At 33.3% G+C, this 24,515-nt stretch overlaps 1 protein-coding gene and 1 long non-coding RNA gene across 2 annotated transcripts; one reads left to right on the top strand and one right to left on the bottom strand.

The window, feature by feature from the left end:
- The first annotated feature begins 5,955 nt into the window (after nt 1-5,955).
- LOC105124777 (uncharacterized) lies at nt 5,956-11,566 on the top strand. The gene is made up of 2 exons (XR_842116.1): nt 5,956-7,833; nt 7,942-11,566. It is a non-coding gene; the product is annotated as an uncharacterized LOC105124777 (long non-coding RNA).
- LOC105124778 (abscisic acid receptor PYL9-like) lies at nt 11,361-14,096 on the bottom strand. The gene is made up of 3 exons (XM_011024899.1): nt 13,778-14,096; nt 13,213-13,428; nt 11,361-12,074 (listed from the first exon to the last, which is right to left on the bottom strand). Exons 1-3 carry the CDS (start codon nt 13,901-13,903, stop codon nt 11,856-11,858), a joined length of 561 nt encoding a protein of 186 aa, XP_011023201.1. The 5' UTR covers nt 13,904-14,096; the 3' UTR covers nt 11,361-11,855.
- Nucleotides 14,097-24,515: the final 10,419 nt, after the last annotated feature.

Raw genomic sequence — 24,515 nt, 5'->3', positions numbered from 1 at the left:
TTCCATTTTATAAATCACAATAAATTACTTCTTCCTGTTAGAAATTTTTTTTACTCTATTATTTTACTTCCTCATTTTTGTCGTGTATATGTGACTAGGTTTTCAACTTTCAATCTTGTGTAAAGATGAGTTGAGATTATCCAGGCTGGAGTATGTGAGTAGTAGAACATCTAGATTCGGATGCTCTTGGACACCAAATCTCAAATTCTGTATCATTTTTACATCCAGAAAAATTCTTCATGTCGTTTTTGTTTATCAGAGACTTTGTGTTTTATAAAATTCGATAATACTAAATCAGTGTACGAAATAAGGCAACTAAAAAGAATAACTTCAGCATCATTTTATCAGATTATATTGAGCATCACTATCATGCTTTGTCGAAATCACGTCACTTGTTTTGCAAAATTTCACATCACTTGTTCTACAAAATTGATACTACAGGTGCATATAGCCATGTACGTTAGGGTTAGGGTTATATCGGTGATAAAAGATAGAAAACAGGGTTAGTGGCTACATGTAATAAGCATAAACATAATTAGTTTTTATTCCTACATCACCTTCTTTCATTGTTTATCTTTGCAGTCAGTTTAAGGTCGCAAGGTCTGGCAGCGAGATGTGCCAGACTGTTGACATGTTCGGTAACCTTTCAAGAAAAAGAAAAGGCTTGGAGTGAGATGTGGCGGGGTGTAAAGTTTTCTTTCTTCTTGTCCATGCAACTGTTAAGACTCTTGAACCTATTTTGGAACGCAAGGGGAAATTTTATTAGTCTTAGGAAGTTTTACGCTAAATAACTTCTTTTTTTTCCCTTTATTGAACTGGTACAGTAGAGAGTCTTCTGCTTAGGAGATCAACGAAATTGGCAAACTGCAAGGAAGATTTTATAGTGATAAGTAAGTGTCTAGTGGATTTATTTCAAAGAAAGAGATAAACACAAAAAACAATTAAAATTATAATTTATTAAAAATAATAAAAATATCTCTATTTAAAATTTTCCTCTTCTATTTGTATTTTTCTTTGGATAAGTCAGAAAATGATTAATGGGATTATACTTTCACATAAAAACATTATTATATAAATGTCTGATTACGACAGAGATTATTACAAATCATGACTTTTGATATGTTCGCTGCTAGGATAGAGAGATGATAGGAATTGTTCTTGCGTGGACTTAATGATATAATAGATATGGTTGAGATGCCTAGAGCTACTTTATTCTCTGTTCAGGGGGACTGAAATGGCTCTTCGCAGCCAGTGGGTTTGAGAAAAAACCACTCTTGGAATCAAAAGGCCACTAAATCACGTGTCACATAGTGGAGTCCCCACAAATTCTTCTGCTGTCTCATACACACACTTCAATTTGTCTGGCTTGTGAGAAGGTAATTGGCTCAGCTTCTCAAGTAAGGTTTTTTGAGTCTATATAAGGAGGGTCTGCTCCTTTTTCATTAATTCAGGACAAAAGAAAGCATAGCTTCTCTCCATGAGCAGATCTTCAAGGCACTGGCTGTTCACTCCCCCTCAAGGGCTTCCTGTTTGCCCGATCTGGTAATGATGGTTCTGTGTTTTAAGACAAAACATGTACTATCAAGTATCGAGGCAGGCTGGGGGCTCTTTTGGGGGGGTTAAACAGGTTCTGTCTTGCTTACAAAGGTTCTCCGTAGTCTTAGGATGGCAATCCTTGCTCGCTCTTCCTCGGGGCAACGCAGTAAGCAGGTACGTGCATGTCATCATATTCTCGCTGCAGGGTAGAGGTCTTTGGTGAGAGTAGTGATCAAAAGCTGTCATGATTTTGGCAGACAAGAAAAAACAAATATCATCTGTAAATTCTTTGCTGGTAATTAATCCTACCTGCAGGTATCTCCTCTTGCAAGATTTTTTGGGTTAAAAATAAGGAGTTTCTCGTTTCATTTTGGTGGCTGGATATATAGAAATCACGAAAGCATAAAATAATAGTTCATGTTGTGAAGTAGCTAGAAAGGATTTTTGTCACTTCATCCATTAATCTTAGTTCTAGAAACGAAAACATGGAGAGGAAATCATTAACTGTTGGGTATGCGACCAAAGTTCCATATTGATTAGAAATGGGGAGGATCAAGGATATATAAGGATGGACAAATATCTCCATTGGTATGAGGCTTTTTGGGTATAATTCAAGAACAATATTATATCAATGTGGAGAAAGGTGGTGTCCGTAATCCTTAACTAGTAAGATTTCGTGTCAACAAAACAGAAAGGCATTACAAGGGAAACAAAGTCTTTGTGATCCTTCCATGGGATATCGAGAAGAGCTTCTGGTTTTTGTATTTCTCTTGATATATGAAATAAACGTGCAAGAAAAGACCATCAACAGAAAATTAGTGTCTTTGCTAAATTGTAGAAAATATATATGGTTGTCGTTCAAGCACCGATCAAGGATTTTTCCAATTGACGTTGGATTTTTCCAGTTAATCAAGGATCAATCTTAACTAGCTTGCAGTTAACTACGATCTATGTCTTCGCTTCTCCAACAGTTATTCTTCGAAAGAGCCACGCACAGCAGACTTGCTCCTATGCACCCAAGAAAGCTTTCGTCCTCTTCAAGGTAGTGAAACTGAAAGATACTCTTAAAAACAATAAAGGCGAACAACATTTCTTAATAAACGCAGAAACCCTTCCTGAGGCATGCCTCGAAGGGCGAATCTAAGACGCGAATTAATCTGGGCTACGCCTTCAGACGTGACATATAGCTTGCGACTTCTAAGCCTTATCCCGGTGCCTATCCGACTGGATCATCCTTTGTTAAGCCCTTATTTAGTCTGCCTAACTGTTCTCTCCTTTTACTGGCGGGTATGATTGACTGTTGGCCAGCTTACTCCCCAAAAGCAGGTGGGATGTGACCCGCCGATGCTTAGGGGCCAGCAACTGCTTGTTCCTTGCTTGGGATGGAGATGGTGGTGCTATAGGAGGTGTTGTGGTGTTGGTGTGCAGGCTCTCAGGTGCAGTAGGCTGGCTGGTGAATGAACAAGGAAGTCAAATGCCTCTTGTAATTTCAAGTTTTGCTGTCACTGACTTTTCTCCTCTCTCCCTTTGGCCGTGAAACCTATCTTCTTGCGTTGTGCTAGAAGCGAGAGAGCCGCTGATAATAAACATTTCATACGAAAATACAGTTTTTATTTTTATTTGTTCAGATCTCAAAACCTGGCATTCTTTGAAAAAGGATAGAATGAATCAAAAGAAAGGTGTGCTGCGGGAACAAATGGCCGTGGAACCTGCAGATCGATCCACCGGTGTCCATGTCCAGCAGTAGCCCTCCGAGGTAGTGATCAAGCCAAGTAACGCGGTCTTCGAAACAACCTAATACTAAAAGAAAATAACAATAATAAACAAAGGAAGGAAAACAAAAGACATCCATAATATAGAAGAAAAACAAATCCATGTGAGAAAAACAAAGCAAACAAATGGTTTTAATTTTACATATTTTAATATTTCCTGTTAAAGTGAAAATATTTTAGTAGTTCTGATCAGGAACCATCAAACGAATTGAAGTAGATAGAGCATTTAGCATGCGTGTGTCCTCTCACTGCCCCAAGCTAATTTTTCTTTACCCTCTTCCAAGTCAGGTGCTTGAGAATAGGCTGTGTGTTATGTACATTTGGAGAATCATTCTTTAGAAAAATGCTATGAAAAATCTTCGCTGAAGCACTTCCCTTGCCTTAGCGACAGTTGTTGTATCAATCCCACTTCTTCTAGGCCCGACCTTTCGTTGGATAAGTCTACTGTAGTAGCTCTTTCTCAGTTTCGCGGTTGTGGACGCAGTCAATAAAAAAAATCATTATTTTATGGCTCTCAAAAAAGTCGAGAAATTAAATACTTCAGACAGAATTTAGGTTCTCCACGGGTATTCCATTCTCGGGTTGGTGGAGAATGTAGATCTTTGTCTAGCCTAGACTCAGATTATTCTAGGACAGTTCAATGCAAATCAGTAGATTGAGAAAGATAAAATAATATATAAAAAAAAATTAAAATGAAATTGCTAGGAGTGTATATCTAGACATAATGGCTACAAAAAGTAAAGTCTGACCTAACTTTTGCTGAATGCGTTGGCTTTTGTGTTGTTTGGCATGGTATGCATCCTTGCATGATAATAACTTGGCTTTCTAGAGAGCTATGTATTTTCCGGTGACTTAAGTATATTTATACACTCATGTTTTAAACTTTCTTCATAAAAAACGAGACATATCATAGATAATACACACACACACACACGTTGTCTTGGCTAATCGTTGTGACTACCGTTAGGTGTTATGGCATGTCTTTGTATAGAAAAAGTAATCTGCATAAAATTATGGGAAAAAAGATTTCTATGCATGAAAAATTTGTGCATAGCTAATTGGAACCGAAAAAAATACATATAAGGATATGTTAGAATAAAATTGAACAGACTAATATCTGTTTAGATAGGTTAAAATTACCAACCATGGCCCAAACAGCTGGATATTTTTTTTTTTGTAGTTTTATCAACCACCTCAATAGCAGATTGAGGTAGGACACAGAAGTTGTTTATAGGAGAACTTTCGTGAAGATGTCAGCAGTTCCAGATTTGTTTTTTTGTTGTCTTGGATGTGATTCTCAAGGGAATCAGTTTAGTACTTGTAAAACAGTACAAATCCTGAAATCCTGACGAAGCAACTGCTAGCCTGTCTGTGCACACAAGAATAAAAAAGATCTGAATCCGACCCACAACCTGGAACAGGGCGATTTTCAGGGCTCTCTCTCTCTCTCCTTGCTATAAGATAGCAAATAGCCAATTGTTTGACCGCATTGTATGCCAAGTTCGAGCTTACCCCAGATGAAACAAAACAATAATCGACTGCGTAAATAGAACAGGCATGCTCATTCGTTTCCGACTGCTGTAAGAGTGCAAATGCGCGGCCATCTTCATTTTAACGCATGGAAATCACAATGCTTCCTCTATCCAATTTCAGTCCAAATGGGAGAACAGAGAGGAGAAGCATACTTTACAAACTATTCCTGCATGCTTTCCACTTGAACTATCTCCTCTTTCCAATTCCAACTTCACGAAGCTAGGAGGTAACTGGCAATTTGCCATTATAACTAAATTAAATGGGGGTTATGACTTTATCACCTCTAAATTTTGCCTATGCCATTTATAATAAGAGTATCTCCAATCCAAAATGCTATTTTGAAAAGCTAAATTGATAAAATAGCATTTTGAATAATATAAATATAGCTTATTTTACCATATCTATTCCAATAGAAAAAAGTCATTTGAAGAGCCATTTATACTAGAGTAAAAAAAATAAATATTTTATTATTTCTTAATATTATTTAATGCTATTTTTTTCTACATGTCTACATTTAATTGGTCTATTTTTTTAGTGGTTCCACTTTGTTGGTTTTGGCTCTTTAAAGAGATATGTAGAAATAGCATTTGTGGGAAAGAAGAGGCATTTTAGTATTTTGTTTGGTTTCTCCATTAGAGTGTGTGAAGCTAGGAGGTAACTGGCAATTTGCCATTATAACTAAATTAAATGGGGGGTTATGACTTCATCACCTCTAAATTTTGCCTATGCCATTCATAGTTATAGTAATATCCATTTAGCTTCTCCATTGGAGATGCTTGGAGATGCTCTACCAGTTCTAAATATATTCTTTTCCTGACAGCATTGTTAGACACAGAATCATCTGTAAAAGCATACTCTCCTGCTTTATCTCGGGCTTGAGACCAGCTATGGTACGCACAAGAACCTACACCACACTGGCGGAGTTGCATGCATACAAACACCAACAAGAATCAATAGAAGCAAGCACACAGGAACGCACGACAAAAAAAAATTAGAGAATCAAGCACAAATGCAATATTTATGTTACTTTTCAAATTACTTTCTATCTAAAAAGCAAATTGAATATGCTTCTATAAAAATAATTTTAAGATATTATTTTAACAAGGTGCTTTGTCATAAAAAAATCATTTAATATTAGGATAAAGAGAATAACTTATCCAATAAAATATACCAAGGTTGGCCCAACAAGCAAAAGTCATCGGGAGAAAAACATGGAGACAAATACCGAGAAAACAGATAAGGATAGGATCGAATCAAAACCAAACAGCAGCTTGCGGAACCCTCCCTCATGCATCACCTTCCAAAATCAAAAAAAGAAAACGCAGAAATACAAAAGAGGAAAGGCACCACCAAGTTTATGAATCACTGGAAAAACAGGACCAAAAATAGCACACCGATCATAATTGCACATCTTGAAACAAGATTTATCACCATTATGATCTACAGAATCACTCTCCTGACATCTCTGCTCTGAAAGAAAGAAATAACCCAAGTCTCTGCCACCAGGTTGCTGCAGCGAAATGGAATCGAAGGCAAATTATATATCACCTGCTCGTCTAGCAAGCTGCTTGAAAAAGGAGACAGGTCGCCACACTGTTATTTGTCGAAAAGACCAAGATGCACACAATCAAACAGACCCATAATTGCAGGGGAAGTTGAAAAGAAGGTGCAAATCCAGCTTTGTGGTCTCCCAAAAAGGGCAAACAACATGAGGTCTTATAATTTCCTGTCGCACGATAAAAAATTCAAGAAAACTGAATTTAAAGGACAAGCATATCGAATAGAACCAGGAAATGGAATTTGTTCTAAATTCCTATCCCTGAACCAAAACAAACTTTAAAGCATTGCTCTAGCAAAAACGTAACAGCCGAAGCATCTCCCTTCACCAGAGTCCTAGAGAGAACACATGAAACAAACAATAGAACTTGCAAGCATCATCTAACAGGTCATGTTAAAAAGATCAATTGCACAGAATAGGAAAACAATCTCAGAAACGAAACATAAAAAAAAAAAGAAGAAGCCAAACCTAGTACCAAAGCGTACAGCAACCATGAAGCAGCTGTACTGCCATCGTTAGCAATATGAAATTACTTCTTTCCAGCTAAGTGCGATAACCTGGTCCAAGGAAAACTCTGCTACAAGGCGGGACATCATAATAATAGAAAGGCCTACCAAGTTGACACGTCCAAATGGAAACAAAGGGCTAGGATGGTGCAAAACTCCCTGTGGCAAAAACAGTATAAAAGCATTATCTTCTGCTTTAAGAAGAGTCTGACAAACACATAACCAAAGATTAGATTCTAATAGCACTTAAAAATAAAAAATAACGATGTGTTAAAAATAAAAAATAACAATGTGAGACGGAAAGGGAACAGAATTCCCAGCTAAGAAGTAACCCACAAAAAAAACCACCATTTGTCATCTCTTTTAGATAATACATCTACAAGAAACTTATGCAAGATGATATTCCTGGCGTGTGCGAACCAAAATTGAAACCTCACAACGTTAATTTTATTGAAACATGAAAACATAACTGCTTGATGAGTGACAAAAGAAAGCCAGAGATGCATAACATACACCGAACCTCAGTTGAAAAAACCAACCTTCAGTTACAAGCTCAGCAAGTCAGCCAAAAACCAACTAATGCCAAAACCAAAGTTCAAAGCTTGATCGCATGCCAGAAATTGCTAAATGCTTCAGATGATGGATAACTTCATTTTACAGGACTCCATAATCAACTTGTGCACAAATCCAAAATAAACATACAACAGAATCGGTCAAATAGAAGTTGACGAACCATCACGAAAGTCTTAGCTCTTCCAATGCAGGAAATCATTAAGCTATCCATCCAAGACATACAGAAATGCTCACAGCTTGCTATAGACAAGCAACCAGTCCAGGAAGAAGAATGTAAGTTTGTATCTTAAAACAAGGGGAAGATCAAATCAGATTGCCTTCACAGCAATTCTTCCCTTTTTCCATACATTCAAGGGTAAGACCTTGACATGCACAAATAGAAACCACTAGAAAAGAGATAAAATGAATAATTACTAAATTAACCACTGGCTTTAACTTGATTTGTTTGAACTATGTCGTTCAGATCCATGAACCTATGAAGCGACAGAGGGAACGAAGAGACGAAAGAAAGGTGGTACAGACTCCTCAAACATCTGCAGCACTTCTGTTAGGTGTACAGGGAAAGGTGAGAAACTGAAATAGAAGATTTTCATATCTTTCTAGAGACAGAAAATTCAAGTTGACACATGCTCCAGTTAGAAGATTATCGAATACACTCACCCCTTGTTTAGGAATTCTGTGAACAAAAGAAGCTTCGAGGACCTACCAATTACATATGCAGTTTTTTGGGTCTCCCAGCACTTGCAACCATAAAACAGAAATGAAACCAGAAGATAGACAAGCCAACCTGGCATAAAGTAAGTTATGAATTCAGTCCAGGGACAAGCTTATACTGCCATTAACTCCATAGATGGAAGAGCAAGCCAAACGACAAAATATAATGACCTTGACATCTCTGAGAGTTAACACAAACACAGACATAGATTTTAAAACAAAAAATCCCTGATTCGTTTTAGTATATATATTCCATAAAAACACGAAAGAACCCTGAAAAGCACACAACAAAGATCAAAATATACTTTCTAAGGAGTGAAACTTGCAGGTTCTCGATCATGACAAAGAAGAAGTTGAAGGGCCACCTGGTATATTCCAAATTCATGAGACATCTGATGAAAACATCCAGCAGAAGAAAGATAAAAACATTAAAAGGAAGGTCCCGTATGAAAGATTAGAAAAAAGCATAGAAAAAGTTGAAATCCTAGTAATGGGAAACAGCCACCCACCCCCAGAAAACTTGTTATTCAGGTCATTCAACTCCGGACCACTAAACCCAAAAGTTCCAATGAAGTTCTGTAAAAAGAAATTTGGAAGTTCAACAACCATAAGATAACTGAAAATCCCTAGATGATCTCATACCTGACAATTGGTCACTTGAATATGACTGAAAAGTGTAAAATCTACTAGTAAGGCTCTATAACATCAATGAAGTATGGAAAGTGTATCAGAGATGCATGATCAAGTTCTTTACAGAAGAAATGCAGAGGAAACATCACAGAGGACTAGCAATAAAAGAGGCAACAGTAAAAAAAAACTCTCTTACAGGAAAGCAAAACGATAAGTGATCAAGTCCCTCGAAGAAGGAACATTGGAAAGCCTTCACATGGGACTCGAAGATTCAGGCAACAATCCGTCAGAAGAACCACTTCCACAGATAAGCAAACCATAAATATGTTTTTGTGTATCTTTTCTGTTACACTTCACCATCTTGCAAATACAGGTATACATCACCTTTGCCATATTACATATTTGTAATGTAAGTAGAAGAGGCTTCGAATATGATGAAGTCACTCACTCTAAAGTTCTAGAGTGACTATTTCAAGATAAATTAGAATGCTGACGATGTTATCCAATAAAAGTACACTAGACTGGCTCAAGCATGAAGTCCTAACCACAGAAATTAAAGAGAAAATGGAAAGGAAGAGATCACCAACTGAATTTTTCTAGCCGAAACAGTCCCTTATCCCTTGTGCATCAACAAGCAACAAGTCCGGAAGGCTCGCAGATCCAGCAACAAGCCTTCAGGAACACTCATGAAAAAATTGTGATAGATGAAGACAATAGCCAGAATATCATGATCTTTAACAACTACAAGAAAACACTATTTTCTAGGATTCGCAAAGGAGTAGCACAGAATGTACATGCACGGCTTGAACACTCCCAGCCTTTATAAATCAAGTCAGTGACATTCCAGCAAGAAGAACTCCCAGGTTTTGCATACCAACAAACATAGCATGACAAAACAAAGTGTCAAACTCTGATGAGAGTCTACACAGTTTAAAACCCCCCTCTATATTTTTTGAATCTTTGATCCATTAGTTCTTCAGATCACTGAAAAAGGGACTGCAGAAACACAATGAACCTCTGATGAGAGTCTACACAGTTTCCATGTGTTGGGCATGGTCTCAATTATGAAGCAGAAAGTTCACCTCCTTGTGTTGCTTGTACACGGGTCATCATTAATTAAAAGCAGCAATATAAAACCGACCTTAGCTTGATTTTGCAATATCTACTCGTTAAAAAAGGCGTTGTATTTTGAGCATCAGTAACAATGATAAGCTTCGTTACATTATTATAACTTCAGCTTTCAACGCTGAAATTCAACCCATTTCAGCATCACCTCTATATAACATATCTTTATTGAGATTTTTACACTGCTGAAACTTGAAATAAAATGAGGATTTTGTTTCAACTGGGTCTTATGTCATATGCAGCAAAAGTATTGAGTCAGAGGACATGTCTGCAATATCACATAACTCAAAGAAAATGAAATTTCACACACTGGATGAAGAAAAATAGTAAACCACGTTCAAAGCCTAGATCAACCCCTGTCTGTTAACTGAAACTCAATTAATAACCCCAAATCGTTACTGAATCGTAAGCACTGAATTGGAAACCATAAACTTGGTGTTTGTGAGTGGAACCTCGCAAAAATAGTTATAGCTAGCAACAATTCATGCTCCTGTACCAGATAAATGACTACTTGAGTTGGAATTCTGAGTATAAAGATTCCATTGATATGTAAAAATCAGGTCTACTCCTTGAGGATACGGTAATGCATCTAAGAAATTATTCCATGAAACGGATTTCTCTTAAAGCCATGAATAACGACATGGACTAAATGTTATGTCCAAGCCAAGAAACTTACTCTATAATCATATCTTGACAAATAGAGGTACTTGAGACAAGATTCGAGATTTTTAAACCACGTAACGCTAGGTTTTTATTTTAATTATAGGTGTAAACAAGTCGCTGGTAGGAATAAGATGGAAAGAAATAATAGAAAATGAGCTTCAATATAAAGATCTTTAAGGCTATTTTATACCACCAGTAACTAATACCAGAATAAACGATATTCACTAAACCAAGAACAATTCCTCCAGTAAAAGCTTCAAGTGACACTTAACAGGTAACAATCTTGATATCCTTTAGGAGCTAACTTCAGATCAAACTACCAAATAAAATGCATCCTAAGCCAAAATATCTCAAATAGCACCTTCACCTTGTCTCATACCATCGCAAGGAAAACGACAACTAAAACCTCTTTATATAGCATGAACTTAAAACCATATGCTTCGACATGCTGCTTTAAAGGTTGGACGAAATATTTGTCCAGAATATTTTTTCATTTTTCCATATATATATTGTTATTATTTCTTATTAATTATTAATTAATAGTATTATTAAAATAATTATAATAAAGATTAAGAGAAATGGATTTCTTTATTTCTGTTCCTGAAGTAGAAAACGTTCCATCCATCTGTTCCTGAATGGCTTCTTTCAAAAGGGCTTCCGTTGAAGACAAATAAATCAAACCCATAAGAAGTTTTACCATGAGCAGATGGGTTGAACTATAGGGGAGAATATGTAAAATAAATAGTGCACTGAATGCAAAATAAATATCTACGCAGAAAAGACAGCAGCTAACTACTACTATAAGTTCGTCCCTATTATAACATCCTACACCTGCAAGCTTCAACTGCAACATGAAACCCTATCCAAAAGAAACCGACTGTGTCTTGCAAGAGTATTTACAGACAGGACCAGTAGTGTGTTTATATACCACCATGCATAAAGTAAAAACAACTCGGGAAAGCAGCTGATTCTTTCCCATTCATTGGATGTTTAAGGAAACTTGACTAAGAACCGAGGGACTATACTGGGGAAACTCCCGCATCAATGTTGAGGATTAATGCAAAGGGAACAGCAGACAGGTGGGGCCTCGAATCTCGATGAGGTGGAAATGCACACCCATTGCATTCAAAACTTCTCATCCTAAAAAGTACTCCTACCAATCAATATGATGCTTCGGGAAACTAGACGAGTCAAACGGCATAACTCCAGCTTATCATCCTTCATGCATCTCTAGGACCTTACTACTCAGAATTGATTGATGGGCTCAACCAGGTCCTGCACAGCCATTCTCTCAGAAACATCTGCCAGAGATTTGAGATTGCACCTTATCAGGGCCTTGACAAAGTAGCATGTCTCATCCTTGGTGTTCCCATCAGGCACATCTACAATAAATGATTCGATGACTAAAGTCCCAGGCCTCCCATCAATAATCTCAGGGTGGACAGTCATGATGGATGAGTAGTTCTGCAAAATAAACCAGGGGGGAATCAGAAGAAGGAAGAATCCAGGATGCTTTTAGTGAGAGGCATCTTTATCTGAGTACTGAAAAGAATGCTTTGGTTACTCTGGACACAAGTAACCCAAAGACTGAAAATTCAACCAAGTATCAAACTGCAAAATATCATAGTTAGAGGCAGATTCCAAATGTCTTGTGCATATGCGCACTTTGACTATATATATATATATGTGTGGATGTTATATAAAGGTTCATTCCATTTCACCAAGGAAAAGTGGCTTGTCCATTTGGAGCAAACTTTATTTCCTCAGAATTGAAAAGGCTACAATCCCCATAAACATTCTCTATTTCGTTTTCAGCATCGTTCAACAAAATAAGATTCCAATTTCTCTTCCTCCAAACATATTGAGAGAGACCAATTCACATATATAATTTGGACACTACACAGTAAAGGGATAAAAAGGAGGCAAAAAACTCTAGCTCCCACGTGCTACTGTGATACACAACCGCTATATGTGACTCCAAGTGACATGTGATATCATGGCCCTAAAATAAAGTTACCTACCAAGCAAAATGTTGAAGGAGAGAGCACTAGAACATACCTGAACCACCAAAAGTGGTCCCTTTGGCCACACAAATCTAATGTGATTGAAAGAGCAGAAATGGTGGGGGGATACAATACAATTGCAGCAAACTTACCACATCAACAGAAGATAGTATCTCGTGCTATCCACGTTTCTTGGAACTAGGTGCTACGTTCCATGACCAATACTTGGAAACAAAATTCCAATTTTCATAAAAAAGGAATACACAGCAAATTCCCCTTGGGGAAATGCTATTAAGAATCAAAACAGTAAATCTCTTCATCACAAATGGAAAAAAACAGCAATACACACAGAGATGTAGAGATGATTTTATTGAAATCTATCCACTTTTCAGCAGCTTATCACACGTTTCGATCCATTCAAAACACAGCATTTAACATGCCATAAACTTGTGATAACCGCGTATCTATTTATTATATGCACGCGTAAATGCACATAAATACAGTTGAAGGTACTAAAATCCATAACACAAGAAACAACACGACCCAAACCCCAACAGCTTATAATAGAAGGTCAAGAAGAAAGATAAATTTATTTATACCTTGAGCCTATGATCACCACCAACAATCTTGACCCCAAGGATGTGCTCTTCATCATCAAGAAGTTCAAGCCTCTCGGTACTAGTAGTTGCAGGAAGTCCAGATTTAACATTCACCTCCCTAACACTTCCAATCCCAAGCTCTCCATTCATAACGCACCTGCTCACAAATGGCTTATACCTCTGTGGCTGATCAAATCGCCTCACCAGTGACCAAACCTGATCCAAATAATCCAAATATATTCATCAAACAAAATCGAACCAGATTTTCTATCGATAAGAATCCGTTTGTGCATGCAGAGCACACACAACAAGATATCGAAAAGAAATAAAAATAAAGCCCCAATTCTTTATATTGGTTTATTAAAAATGAACGAGAAAACAAATAGCAGAGAACCTCATTACGAGAAAAGGCAGAAATGAAGCAAAACCAGCCAAAATCGAGTAAAAATTACCAAATTTGACACAAAACAAGGAAGTTAAAAACCTTAAAAAAGAGGTCAAAGAAATCAACGAGCACAAAATCAACCAATCAACGTCCAAAACAGGGTATCAAAAATAAACTCACAAGGGGAGCAGGAGCTTTGATGTGCTTAACAAGAGCAGAAGTGCACTGGTTCTCCGTAGGCTCGTGTTGATGGTGTCTCCGTATGTATTGAGCCTCTGCTGCGCTGTACGCATCACCACCGTTCATTCTTTTTATCAGATGATTATCAATATAGTTTGTGTCGTCTATCTCTCTCTCTTTGCCTGAAAAGGAAATATGATCCGTTCAAAGATAAGATTAGGAGGAGAAGAGAAGAGGGTTAGTATTTGGATTTGAAGGAAGGAAGGATAACCTTTCACTCGCTCGCCCGGTTTGGCTGTTTCTTTTAGTTTTAGCTTAGCAGGATGCCAAGAAAGTCCATCAATCCACCGACAATCTTCTATTTTATATAGTTTTCACTTAAAAGCCCAACCTAAGCTCTGGGCCCATCTTACTCCACTAGACAAGATTCCTATATAATAATAATATCTTTTTAAATAAATAAATAAAAACAGAAAGATTATTTTTAAAAAGTGAGAGAGATTGTGTGCGGTGACAGTCCATTGTTGTTTTGTTCATTGAATATTGATAATGATTTTTTTAGGTGGTTAGGTATTTAGCGTGTAATGTGAGTATGTGACCACCACTAGGCCTAATGGGTTTCCTTTAAAGTCAAACTACGTGGCGTGGGAGAGATGTTGGGAATTACAATGACGGTTTTGACCATTGAAGACTTGTTTTTTTAATTTTTATATTAACAGATCAAAATAATACAAAATATTAAAAAAATACAAAATCGATTATTTTTTTAAAGTGAAACACACGAAAAAAAAAAGGATATTATGCTTTTAAACACTAATTTTTTTAGATTAAAGTATAAATACAAAAATATTTTATATCCATTCAACATGTGTAATTAAAGTATAAATTTTGTTCGAATGTGTATTAATTTTACCTCTCCAGTTTTAAATTGAAATCAGCAATTGAATTTATTTTTATTTTACTAAAAACTTGGGAAAATCGGGGTCAGTTATAAAAAAATGCGACTAACGTATGTAACAATTGGCAAGGTCTAAAATTATTTTCACAGGAGCTTTTGATTGAGGAAATGGACATAGATGGTGGACCTAATTTATAAGATTGGTAATTGAATCACCCAATCAAGAAAGTGTGTATATGCTCGAAGGACTAATATATATTAAATTCACCTAAATAATAGTACGGGAAGAAAGATAATGTTTGATGTCATAATAATAATTATTTTAAAAAAAAAAAGTTATTTAAGAATATGTTAAAATAATATTCTTTATTTAAGTTTTAAAATTTATTTTTAACATCAAACATATCAGAACATTTTAAAAATATTAAAAAAATCATCTTTTTATTCCAAATAGAATTTGATTTGTGTTTCCAAATGCTACCATAATATTATTGCTTCTCATGGAAAACAGTCTTCTTTCTCTTCTTTTTTTTCTTCGTTCTTTCTAATAAATAAATCATAGAAGCAATAATAAATAATCATATATATATAAAACACTCTCATGTAAACAAAGAACACACTATGAAAGTTATTGATAAATCCACTTTTATGTGAAAATAAAAATAAAAATAACAGTATTGAATGATTGTTCTGGAAGCCATAACCACTTGCTAATATAAAATAACATGAAAGAGTGGAGCTATGCAAGCATGCCAACCTGCTTTCTTTGGGATCATGGTTTGCATGTTGTCAGCAAGTTGCAATAAATATTATTTGGGAGCCTGTATTATTACTTTTTAAAATATTTTTTATTTAAAAATATATTAAAAATATGTGTTTTATATTTACAAAAATTAATATAATGCATTCATATCTGTATAATAAAAATACAAAAAAATATTAATTTAAAATTAAAAAAATAAAAATATTTAATTATTTAAAAAATATTTTTAAACAATAACGGGGGACATTCAACAACCCCACTACCATTCTCTCTTCCTTGGCAAGAAGCCAAATGTTGGCCGGAGTTCAAAGACTGGATAAAAGGTGAAGAAAATATGCATGAAAGTTGTGAAGAAACTGTAATTCTTCGTATGGTTTTATGAATTTGCTGATTTCAATTCGATTACAGGACCACGTCACGCTTGAGAGGGCATTTCCTAGCATGCCTTGGCCTTTTTTATAGCTAAAAGCAATTGATGCCTATCTATCCGGGTGGGATCCCGTGAACATTGTCTGATCAGTCATTCTGATAGCATGATATTATTTACTGGTTTAAATTATTATATTAAAATATTTTTTTAATATCATATTAAAGTTTTAATAATAAATAGTTATAAATTTAAATATTATTATTTTAATTTATTTAATAAAAAATTAAACACAAATTAATTTAGAACTATGCAAGTTTTAAGTTTAAAATAATTTTATTTAATAGAATGTATTACAGAATAATAAAAATTATATTCTATATTTTAAAATTTTATTTAATAGATTAAATTATTGGGTTAAGATGGTTTCTTAACATGATAAAATTAGTAATGTTTTTAAAAAATTTAATGTACTTATTTTAAATTTTTTTTATGAGATGTTTTAAAAAATATAGTTTACTTCAAAATATATTAACTAAATAAAAATACCTCCCAACTTTCAAAAAAATTTAGATTTGCCCCCTTATTTTTATGAATTAGTTAATATGAATTCTATCTTTCAATTCTGATCAGCTACCCCAAAAATTGTTTAAATATGTATAATTTTTCCTAACTGATAACAATATTTTTTTTATTTCTTAATAATTAATTTACAACATACCTTATATCCCAAATTAAACTTAGTCCTCAATCAGGATAGATTTTACTTGGGAATGTACAAAAAATTAAATTCCAAGACAAAATTTAGATTAGTTAAATCAACTTTTAAACCAGTTTTTTTTATAAAAAAAAATAAATATAATTTTTATTTGGAATATTGGGTGGACTGAAATTATTCCAGTGTGTTCTATGAATTCGGTCCAATAAAAGGTTAAGTAGTACAATCATTCAGGGTTGTTTTCATGTACAGATTAGATCAATAAGTCCCTGTTCATGATTTTTTTTATTTCTTTTAGTTATTTTATTTTTTTATTTTGTTTATAGATCATAGTGCTAGTTGAATTCTATTAAAATTATCATAAAACTTTCTATATAAATATTTTTTAAAATTATAAAAACTATGGAAACCAACTGGACCACATCTTGCCTGATCAAATGCAATCAATCCAAATTGAAGTGCACAAAACAGGAAATTTAAACTCTCTACACAAATTCAATGGCGGGCTAAGAAGAAATTAAGGGGTGTTTGTGTGATTGGTATTTGTTTTTTCCTGTGCAGAGCAAACGTCTGATTTCGGATTGTTAAAAAAGTAATTAATTATAAGATTATTTTTTTCCCCGTGAAGATAAGCCATGTAAGGCCACATTTGTGAGAGTTCTGTGATAGTCTTTCAATTTAATTATTTAACAATAAAGTTATCATTTAAAAGATCTAGAAGAACTTAAAGCCTAGAGGTCTAAAAGATCTGTTCAAAGAAAAAATAAAAAAACATAAAAAAAGTGTAAAAGATAAGATGCATGGTGGCCGGTTTGCAAGTCAAGTGATCGAGGTTAGGTTCAACCTTCATGCCAAGTTCATTGTTCTCCCCAACTTTACCATAAAAAGGAATTCCACGTTGCTACTGGCATCGTAGGTACTTAAGAAATCTCTTCTTCTTCTTTATACTTTAAAAAGAGATAAAAGAAAAGCTAGTTGGATATGTTGTGTATGGTCTCACACCGTGTGATAGTGGGACCACCACATTTAATAAAAAAAAAATTATTAATATAATTCTAATGTTATCACAAAATACGGTATAACAAATATCACATATATAATTAGGATAACAACTTAAAAAGTAAATTAAATAAGATATAAAAGGTTTGTTTAGGAATTTTCGTGTTTCCTTAACTAATGTTATCACAAAATACGGTATAACAACACTAAAAAATATTACATATATAATTAAGATAACAACTTAAAAAGTAAATTAAACAAGATATAAAAAGTTTGTTTAGGAAGGTTGGTGTTTTTTGGATTTAAATTTTTTTATTAAAAAATATTATTTTATATTTATAGATTGTTTTGATGTGTTAATATTAAAAATAATTTTTTAAAAAATATATATTATCTTAATATATTAATTTTTAAATAAAAATATTTTAAACTGTAATTAATTATTATTACACCTTGTTACTTAAACCATAACCAACAATCCTATTCTAATGTAGTTTGTTAAAGAAGCTTATGTCCATCTCTCTCCTTCAAGATCTAGCCTCGCTTTTGTGTGGATGAATTGTAATTGAAAAACATAGCTTCTCCTGGGAGTCAAAGAAAGTGATATAATGATTATTTTTTCAAATATTTTTCATATAAAAATATATTTAAAAATATATATTTTTTATTTTTTAATTTATTTTTATCAACAATTCAAAATAAAAAAATAAATTTTAAATGAAAAATTGAATTTTAACAAACTTCGTTTAGACCACATTTCCAAAAACAAGAGCGAAACTTGGTGACATCATTCACCCTCTAATATCACCAGGTTTGAAAGAATTGATCTCAAGTTTATTATAGATGATGCAGAATTCATGATTAGGTTTTTTTAAAAAAAAAAGAAGAAGAAGAAGAAGAAGAAGAAAAGGGTATGTAGTATCTTTGTTCCTGCGAGCTAAAAAATGGAAGGATTATCTGGGAAATTCAGTTTAATAAGCGAATTTAAAAAGGTCCTCCCTATCAACCGAACAATATCAAGCCCTAATTCCCATCATTTTGCAATATATTTATTAAATCCATTGATGTGTCTCAAGTAAAACTAGTAAAAACATAATCAAAATCACATCACCCCCGCAATTTTACCCACGCCATCAATCTCTTTGATCTCGCCATCAATCTCTTTGATCTCACCATCAATTTCTCCTCTCATCATGACTCCAGATTTCACCTGCATGGTTTCATAACTCAACCACAAAAAGGGGTTGCCAAATAATCAGCCACAAAAGAGGTTGTTAAATATCGTGTTGCTCTTCTTTGCTGGTTTGCTTTGGCAGGTAGATTAGGTTTTGATTTTGGTGAGATTTTGTGTTCCTTGAGAGGGGAGAAGAAATTGTATGATTGATGCATTTAGATGATTAATATGCTGTTTGTGCTATATTATGCTGTTTGTGTTATATCATTTTGCAGAAAAAAGTAAATTAAAATAAATAATATTAATAATAAAAAAAAGAATTAAATTAGATAAAAATAAATAAAAAGCATATTTACATTTTAACAATAATAATAAAAAAAAAAAGGAGACGAAAGTTCTTTAGAGCCACTTCATTAGTGTCGTATATTTTTTATGCATGAATAATTTTTTTAATATTATTTATGTTCGTTAAAAAATCAAATTTAAAAATATAAAAAGGCTCTGGATGCAACAAATTTTACTTACAAGGATTATACACAATATGTATATAAAAGATAAAAATACCAAATTATTCTTAATTACTTTTTTAATTTTTTTAGACGTAATAGTATTTATTTGAAAGATAAAAGGACTGAATATCTTTTTATTAGTAACATAATGCCTAAGGGTCCCTGTGTAAAATACTTTATTACACTCAATAGCAAATTGATTAATTTTTAGACAGAATAATAATTATACTATTGGGATGAATAATGATGATACGTGTTGAGGAACACAGTGGATTCTCCATGTCAATCATTTTTCTTTTAATATCAAAGACACAAAAACATCAAGGAGTGCTTGAGTTTTCATCACCCAAATAATAATCTCTAATGATGTCTTCTGGGAGGACGAAAGAGACAACGCAATACAGTAAATTGGTGGAGAATAATCAACTTGTTGCTATCATGAATGCATTACATTCCATTGTGCTGCATCAGATATTACCCAGGCGACGACTCCTTCAGCTGTGTTCATTCGAAGCTGAACAATTTGGCTACCAGCAGAGGCACCTTTTCAAAGACTCTTGCAATTGCAACTCGGCAACGATCCTAGCCAATCAATTTGCTCCGAAGAGAGGCTGAAAGGTCCAGATCCCTTGAGGGTCCAATCATCTATCTCCCTCGTGTTAGTTGCGGCCAGCCTGCTACTCCTGGGGAAGACAACAACTGTTCCAGAGGGATACATGGAGCAAGACGACTGGTTAATGCTGAGATTTTCAAGGACAAAATCATGAAAAAGCACGACTCATCTTCCCCACTAGCAAAAATCCAGTAGCCAACTATTTTAGAGGACGATTCAGAAATGTAGAGTAGTGCCCAAACCCTGCCATCGAATTGGGGACCATGAAAGTGAACTTTTAGCAGCCAGTGATTCATCGACAACAATTCTTGAAAAGCACTAGTACTTTGCTAGATAACTAGATCTGCAACTGCAGTTAACAATCCAGATTTGGAAAGAGTACTGACAAAGCGTGGAGCAGATTTTAAGAAGTTTTAAATCCATTTATACCTGATTACTGAGCTTTGAAAGTGATAGGTGAAGAAATTAGATTGCTTCAGCCTTCACAGTCCATGAAATCTTGTAAAATAGATCCTTCGTGTAATACTTAAGTCAATGAATATACATAGAAGGAATATCTTAAAGCATACACCATATTTTTTTTAAATAAAAAATCTTTTTTTTATTTATGTGGATATTCGGACCAGCTTACGTGTATTACGATTAATTTTACGGTCCACTGAATACCCTACAAACCTAGTAGACATGTAAGATACCGCGAGAATGACAAACATGCACATGAAGACTCAAACTCAGGAACAGCGGAAAGAGACAAACCTCTCCGAATACCCTGCAAATCTAGTAGGCATGTAAAACACCGCGAGGATGACAAATATGCACATGAAAACTCAAACTCAGGAACAGCGGAAGGAGACAAACCTTTCTCACCACCAGACCAAGATCCTCAATGCAAAATATATGTTTTTTAGTAAGAGGTGTGGTAGCTTTAAAAAAAGAAAACCAACCACGCCTCTCACTCAAACATCCTCTTATCGGAGAGCTAAAAGTACAAATCTAATTTTTTAACCCCTTGATTTTGCAGTTTAAAAAACATGGTTAAATAAAGAGCCAAAATAATTTTTTTCATCTCCACAAAAAAATAAAAAATATAAATATTAAATATATTAAAGTATAAATGGGTTTTTAAAATATTTTTTTTATTTGAGTGCATGTATTGAAAAAAACTATATTTACATTACTTAAAAAAACTATATAGTAATTTGTTTTTTCTCCTTGAAAATGCCATAAGAGGTTGTGTGTGGTATGTTGCAAAGATAGTAAATGAGGATGATAAATTCAAATGTTGAAGAAGAGAATGTTTTTGTGTGTTTGTAAGTAAATTAATGACCAAAATTCTTTATTTATTCATAGATGTTTATATATTCATGAATCGCATTAATTTACATGAATAAAACAACAAATATATGAATAGAGAATGATAATAGCCTCCAATTATGAGTTTTTACACTATTAGATATGCAATAATATGGATAGGTGGGCTAGATTTTGACATAAAGATGCCTTAACATCATTTCATGAGATCCATAATGGTAAGGAAATCATGTTAACATTAAATGTCTAGTATCAATAATATAAAAAGTTAGTATGCATAAGTAAACTTAGCAATTAGGTTCAAGGTATGCATAAGTAAACCTACGAGTATAGGCATCTCTAATATAACCATGATGTGCTATTGTGGAGTTGGGTTTAAATGTGCCTATCCTAACTAACTTTAGTGGTGGTAGAGCAAGTCATTTTGGCTCAAGATGAGACTATTAAGACCACTTCAAGATAAAAAAAAAAATACTTTTTTTTATTTTCCACAAACTTTTAAATAGACAAAATATTTTTTTACCCTTAAAATAAAAAAATTAATGGCATGCTAGAGAAAGGTTTTTTTACCTGACTTTTCACAAACTTTTTAATAGGCAAAATACTTCTTTGCCCTTAAAATAAAAAAAAATTAATGGCATGCTAGAGATGGGTTTTTTTTATCTTTTTTTATTATCTATATCCAATGCAAATACGAATTTAACTTTGGATGAGAAAAAAAAAACTTTATATTTGGGGGTATATTTATACTTCACACAAGTATTTTGTATAATTAACATGGTTAGAAGGGTGTTTTAATATTTTCAAATTGACTTTTGAATATTTAAACCAAAAAATTATTGGCGCCCATAGAACACACACTAATGCATAGGTGGCATTCAACTTGGCGGTCAAATCTGGCCTTTTGTCATCTCTCTGTAGACACAATTGTATTTTTTTCACAAAGAGTGACGTGTAGCAGAAGATAGTGAATGAATTGTCACTGATTATCATTTTTATTTTTTTATTTTTTTCTCTCTCCTGACAACCAAGTATATAATTATCTTCTTGGTTTTTTGTTTGTAAATTCCAATCCTCATTCTCTTCCTTTCTTATTTTATTTTTATTATTTTTATAGAATTTTTTTGTTATTCAATTTTTTCCTTGAATTACACTTACTCATATGTTTTATTTTTAGTTTCAATCTTTATGCCTTTTATAGTTTTAGTCCTTATTCTTTTAATTTCTGATTTCATTCTTATATCTTTTATAGTTTCAGTCCTCATTCTTTTAATTTTTTATTTCATTCTTATTCCTTTTAAACAAGTTTTTTGTTTTTCAATTTAGTCCTTTAATTGCAATTTATTTTTTTAATTTCAGTCCTTATTCTTTTAATTTTTTATTTTCTTCTTATTTCTTTTATAGAAGTTTTTTTGTTTAATCTAGTCCTTCAATTACAATTTCTCAAAACAAAAATTTCATTTTATTTTTTATTTTTTAAAATTTTAATTATTTTTCCTTTGCCCTTTTGTAGAAGTTTTTTTTTTCTATCCATTTCATCGTTCGATCAAAATTTGTTTTTGTTTTTTTTAATTAACCCTTATTTTTTTATTTGTTTTTTCTTTTAATCAAGCTATTTTTTATATGCCCTCTAATTAGTGTTTTTCTTTCACCCTTGATTTTCTTAAATCCTTTTATGTAATTGATTTTTTTTATAATTTCATCTTTCGATATTTGATTTATTGAGGATTTGAGTTTGTGTGATTTTATCGTTCTACATTTTTTTAATATTAATTTTGTGAATTATCTTCAATTTCTTTTCTATAGATTTATTATGGTCCTATGACTTAGGTTACGAGTTTTGCATGCTATTTTTTTATATAATTTTTATTAGATTTTTTTTTGTTTTTCAATATATTATTTTAATTCATTGGTAATTTTTTTGGGATTTATACAAATAAAATTTATTTCTCAAAATAAAAAAAACCTTTCATTTTTAAATAATATTGCTAATGTGTTGGGCCTTGGATTATATTTTTTTTTTAGATTATGAATTTATTCAATCAATTTCATTTGTATTTATCTTTTAGGTCATGAATTTTTTAGGATATAAATTTATTTTTTATTGAGTTAAAAAACAAGTTTAGTAAATACAATTAGGTGAATGTTTTATTTTGTTTCATTAAATATCTTGATTTATATTTATTTATTTTTTTAATTTCTCTTTTGATTATTGTTAACAATTGTTTTTATTTATTTATATAAATAATTATTGGTTTATTTAATTAGATGCTTGTCATAGCTTTTTAATTTATACTTTTAAGGATGAAAACGTGTTAAAACAACCTACATATCTAATATGTTTTTGAAAAAAGAAATTAGAATCAACGGAGAAGCTATGGTTAAATGGCTAGTGTTGGACATATCATGTGTGATTATTTTGCCAAAGATCAAAAATCATTGATAGGAAAAAAAATTGAATGACTTCTAATCTAGAACTGAATCCAGCCAGTAAAAGAAGATTAGGAGGATTTTATATTCTCTAATAGAAAGGATTTAATACCATTATATGGAAGTCCAAAGCACACATAAAAGAATTTTACGAAATATAAATAAATAATTATAAACTAAGATCTCGTACATATATATTTCTCAAATCGGAAGAAACTATAATACAAAAAGAAGGGGTAGGACGCACTCTATTCTCTTCAACAGCTCACTGTCAGTTTTGGCACTGTGAAAAATCTTCCCTTTTTTATACATTTTTGTCCAGTAAATCTGGACATCAAATTAAACAAAAAAAAAACTTGTAAGGTAACAGTGCTGCCGCCAGCAAGATTATTGACATCAGCTAGCGAGAATGGAGAAAAGAAACGCAGCTGGAAGAGAGAAAGAGATGGTGGGATAAGCAACTGTGAAATGAAAATAACATCTCCCCACTTCTATCATTCTCCAACGAGAATCTAACCTCTATCATCCACACACAGCATATGAAGATAGCTTTCATGGAATGATTATCCAGACAATAAGCTCATGAGCAAATTGAAATTTATACGGCACACGGATGGGATTTTCTTGGATAGCTTTGGTCGTGCCTACCCAAAACTCGCCAGACTTGCTAGGGATGAGCTCCTAATCTTGTTCATCCATGTGTGGATTGTAGAACCTTGTTTGTGGCATGCATGGAAAGCTAGGAAAGGAAAAACAGCTAATTAATTTCAGTTCATGGGATACATTGCCTTCTTCTTAAAAAAGAGATGAACAGAACCCGTTTGAGGAGGTGATCAGTTGTAAAAGCTCATCTTCTGTGTCCAGAACCATAAAGCTCATTTATTGCATCAAGATCTTGGACCAGCACTGATCATGGCACTGAGGAAAGGGACCATTTGTGAACGGGTCGAACCGCT

This window comes from Populus euphratica, unplaced genomic scaffold (assembly GCF_000495115.2).
Source record: "Populus euphratica unplaced genomic scaffold, PopEup_1.0 scaffold32.1, whole genome shotgun sequence".
In the NCBI taxonomy this organism is placed as follows: domain Eukaryota; kingdom Viridiplantae; phylum Streptophyta; class Magnoliopsida; order Malpighiales; family Salicaceae; genus Populus; species Populus euphratica.
The sequence above is the reverse complement of the archived record's forward strand: the minus strand, read 5'-3'. Positions and strand labels throughout refer to the sequence as shown.

Coding starts and splice junctions, on each gene's coding strand:
- LOC105124778 (XM_011024899.1), bottom strand. CDS start 13,903: ATGAACGGTGGTGATGCGTACAGCGCAGCAGAGGCTCAATACATACGG. Junction 13,429..13,777: donor TCAAAGCTCCTGCTCCCCTT/GTGAGTTTATTT, acceptor TATTTGGATCAG/GTTTGGTCACTGGTGAGGCG. Junction 12,075..13,212: donor GTGGTGATCATAGGCTCAAG/GTATAAATAAAT, acceptor TTTATTTTGCAG/AACTACTCATCCATCATGAC.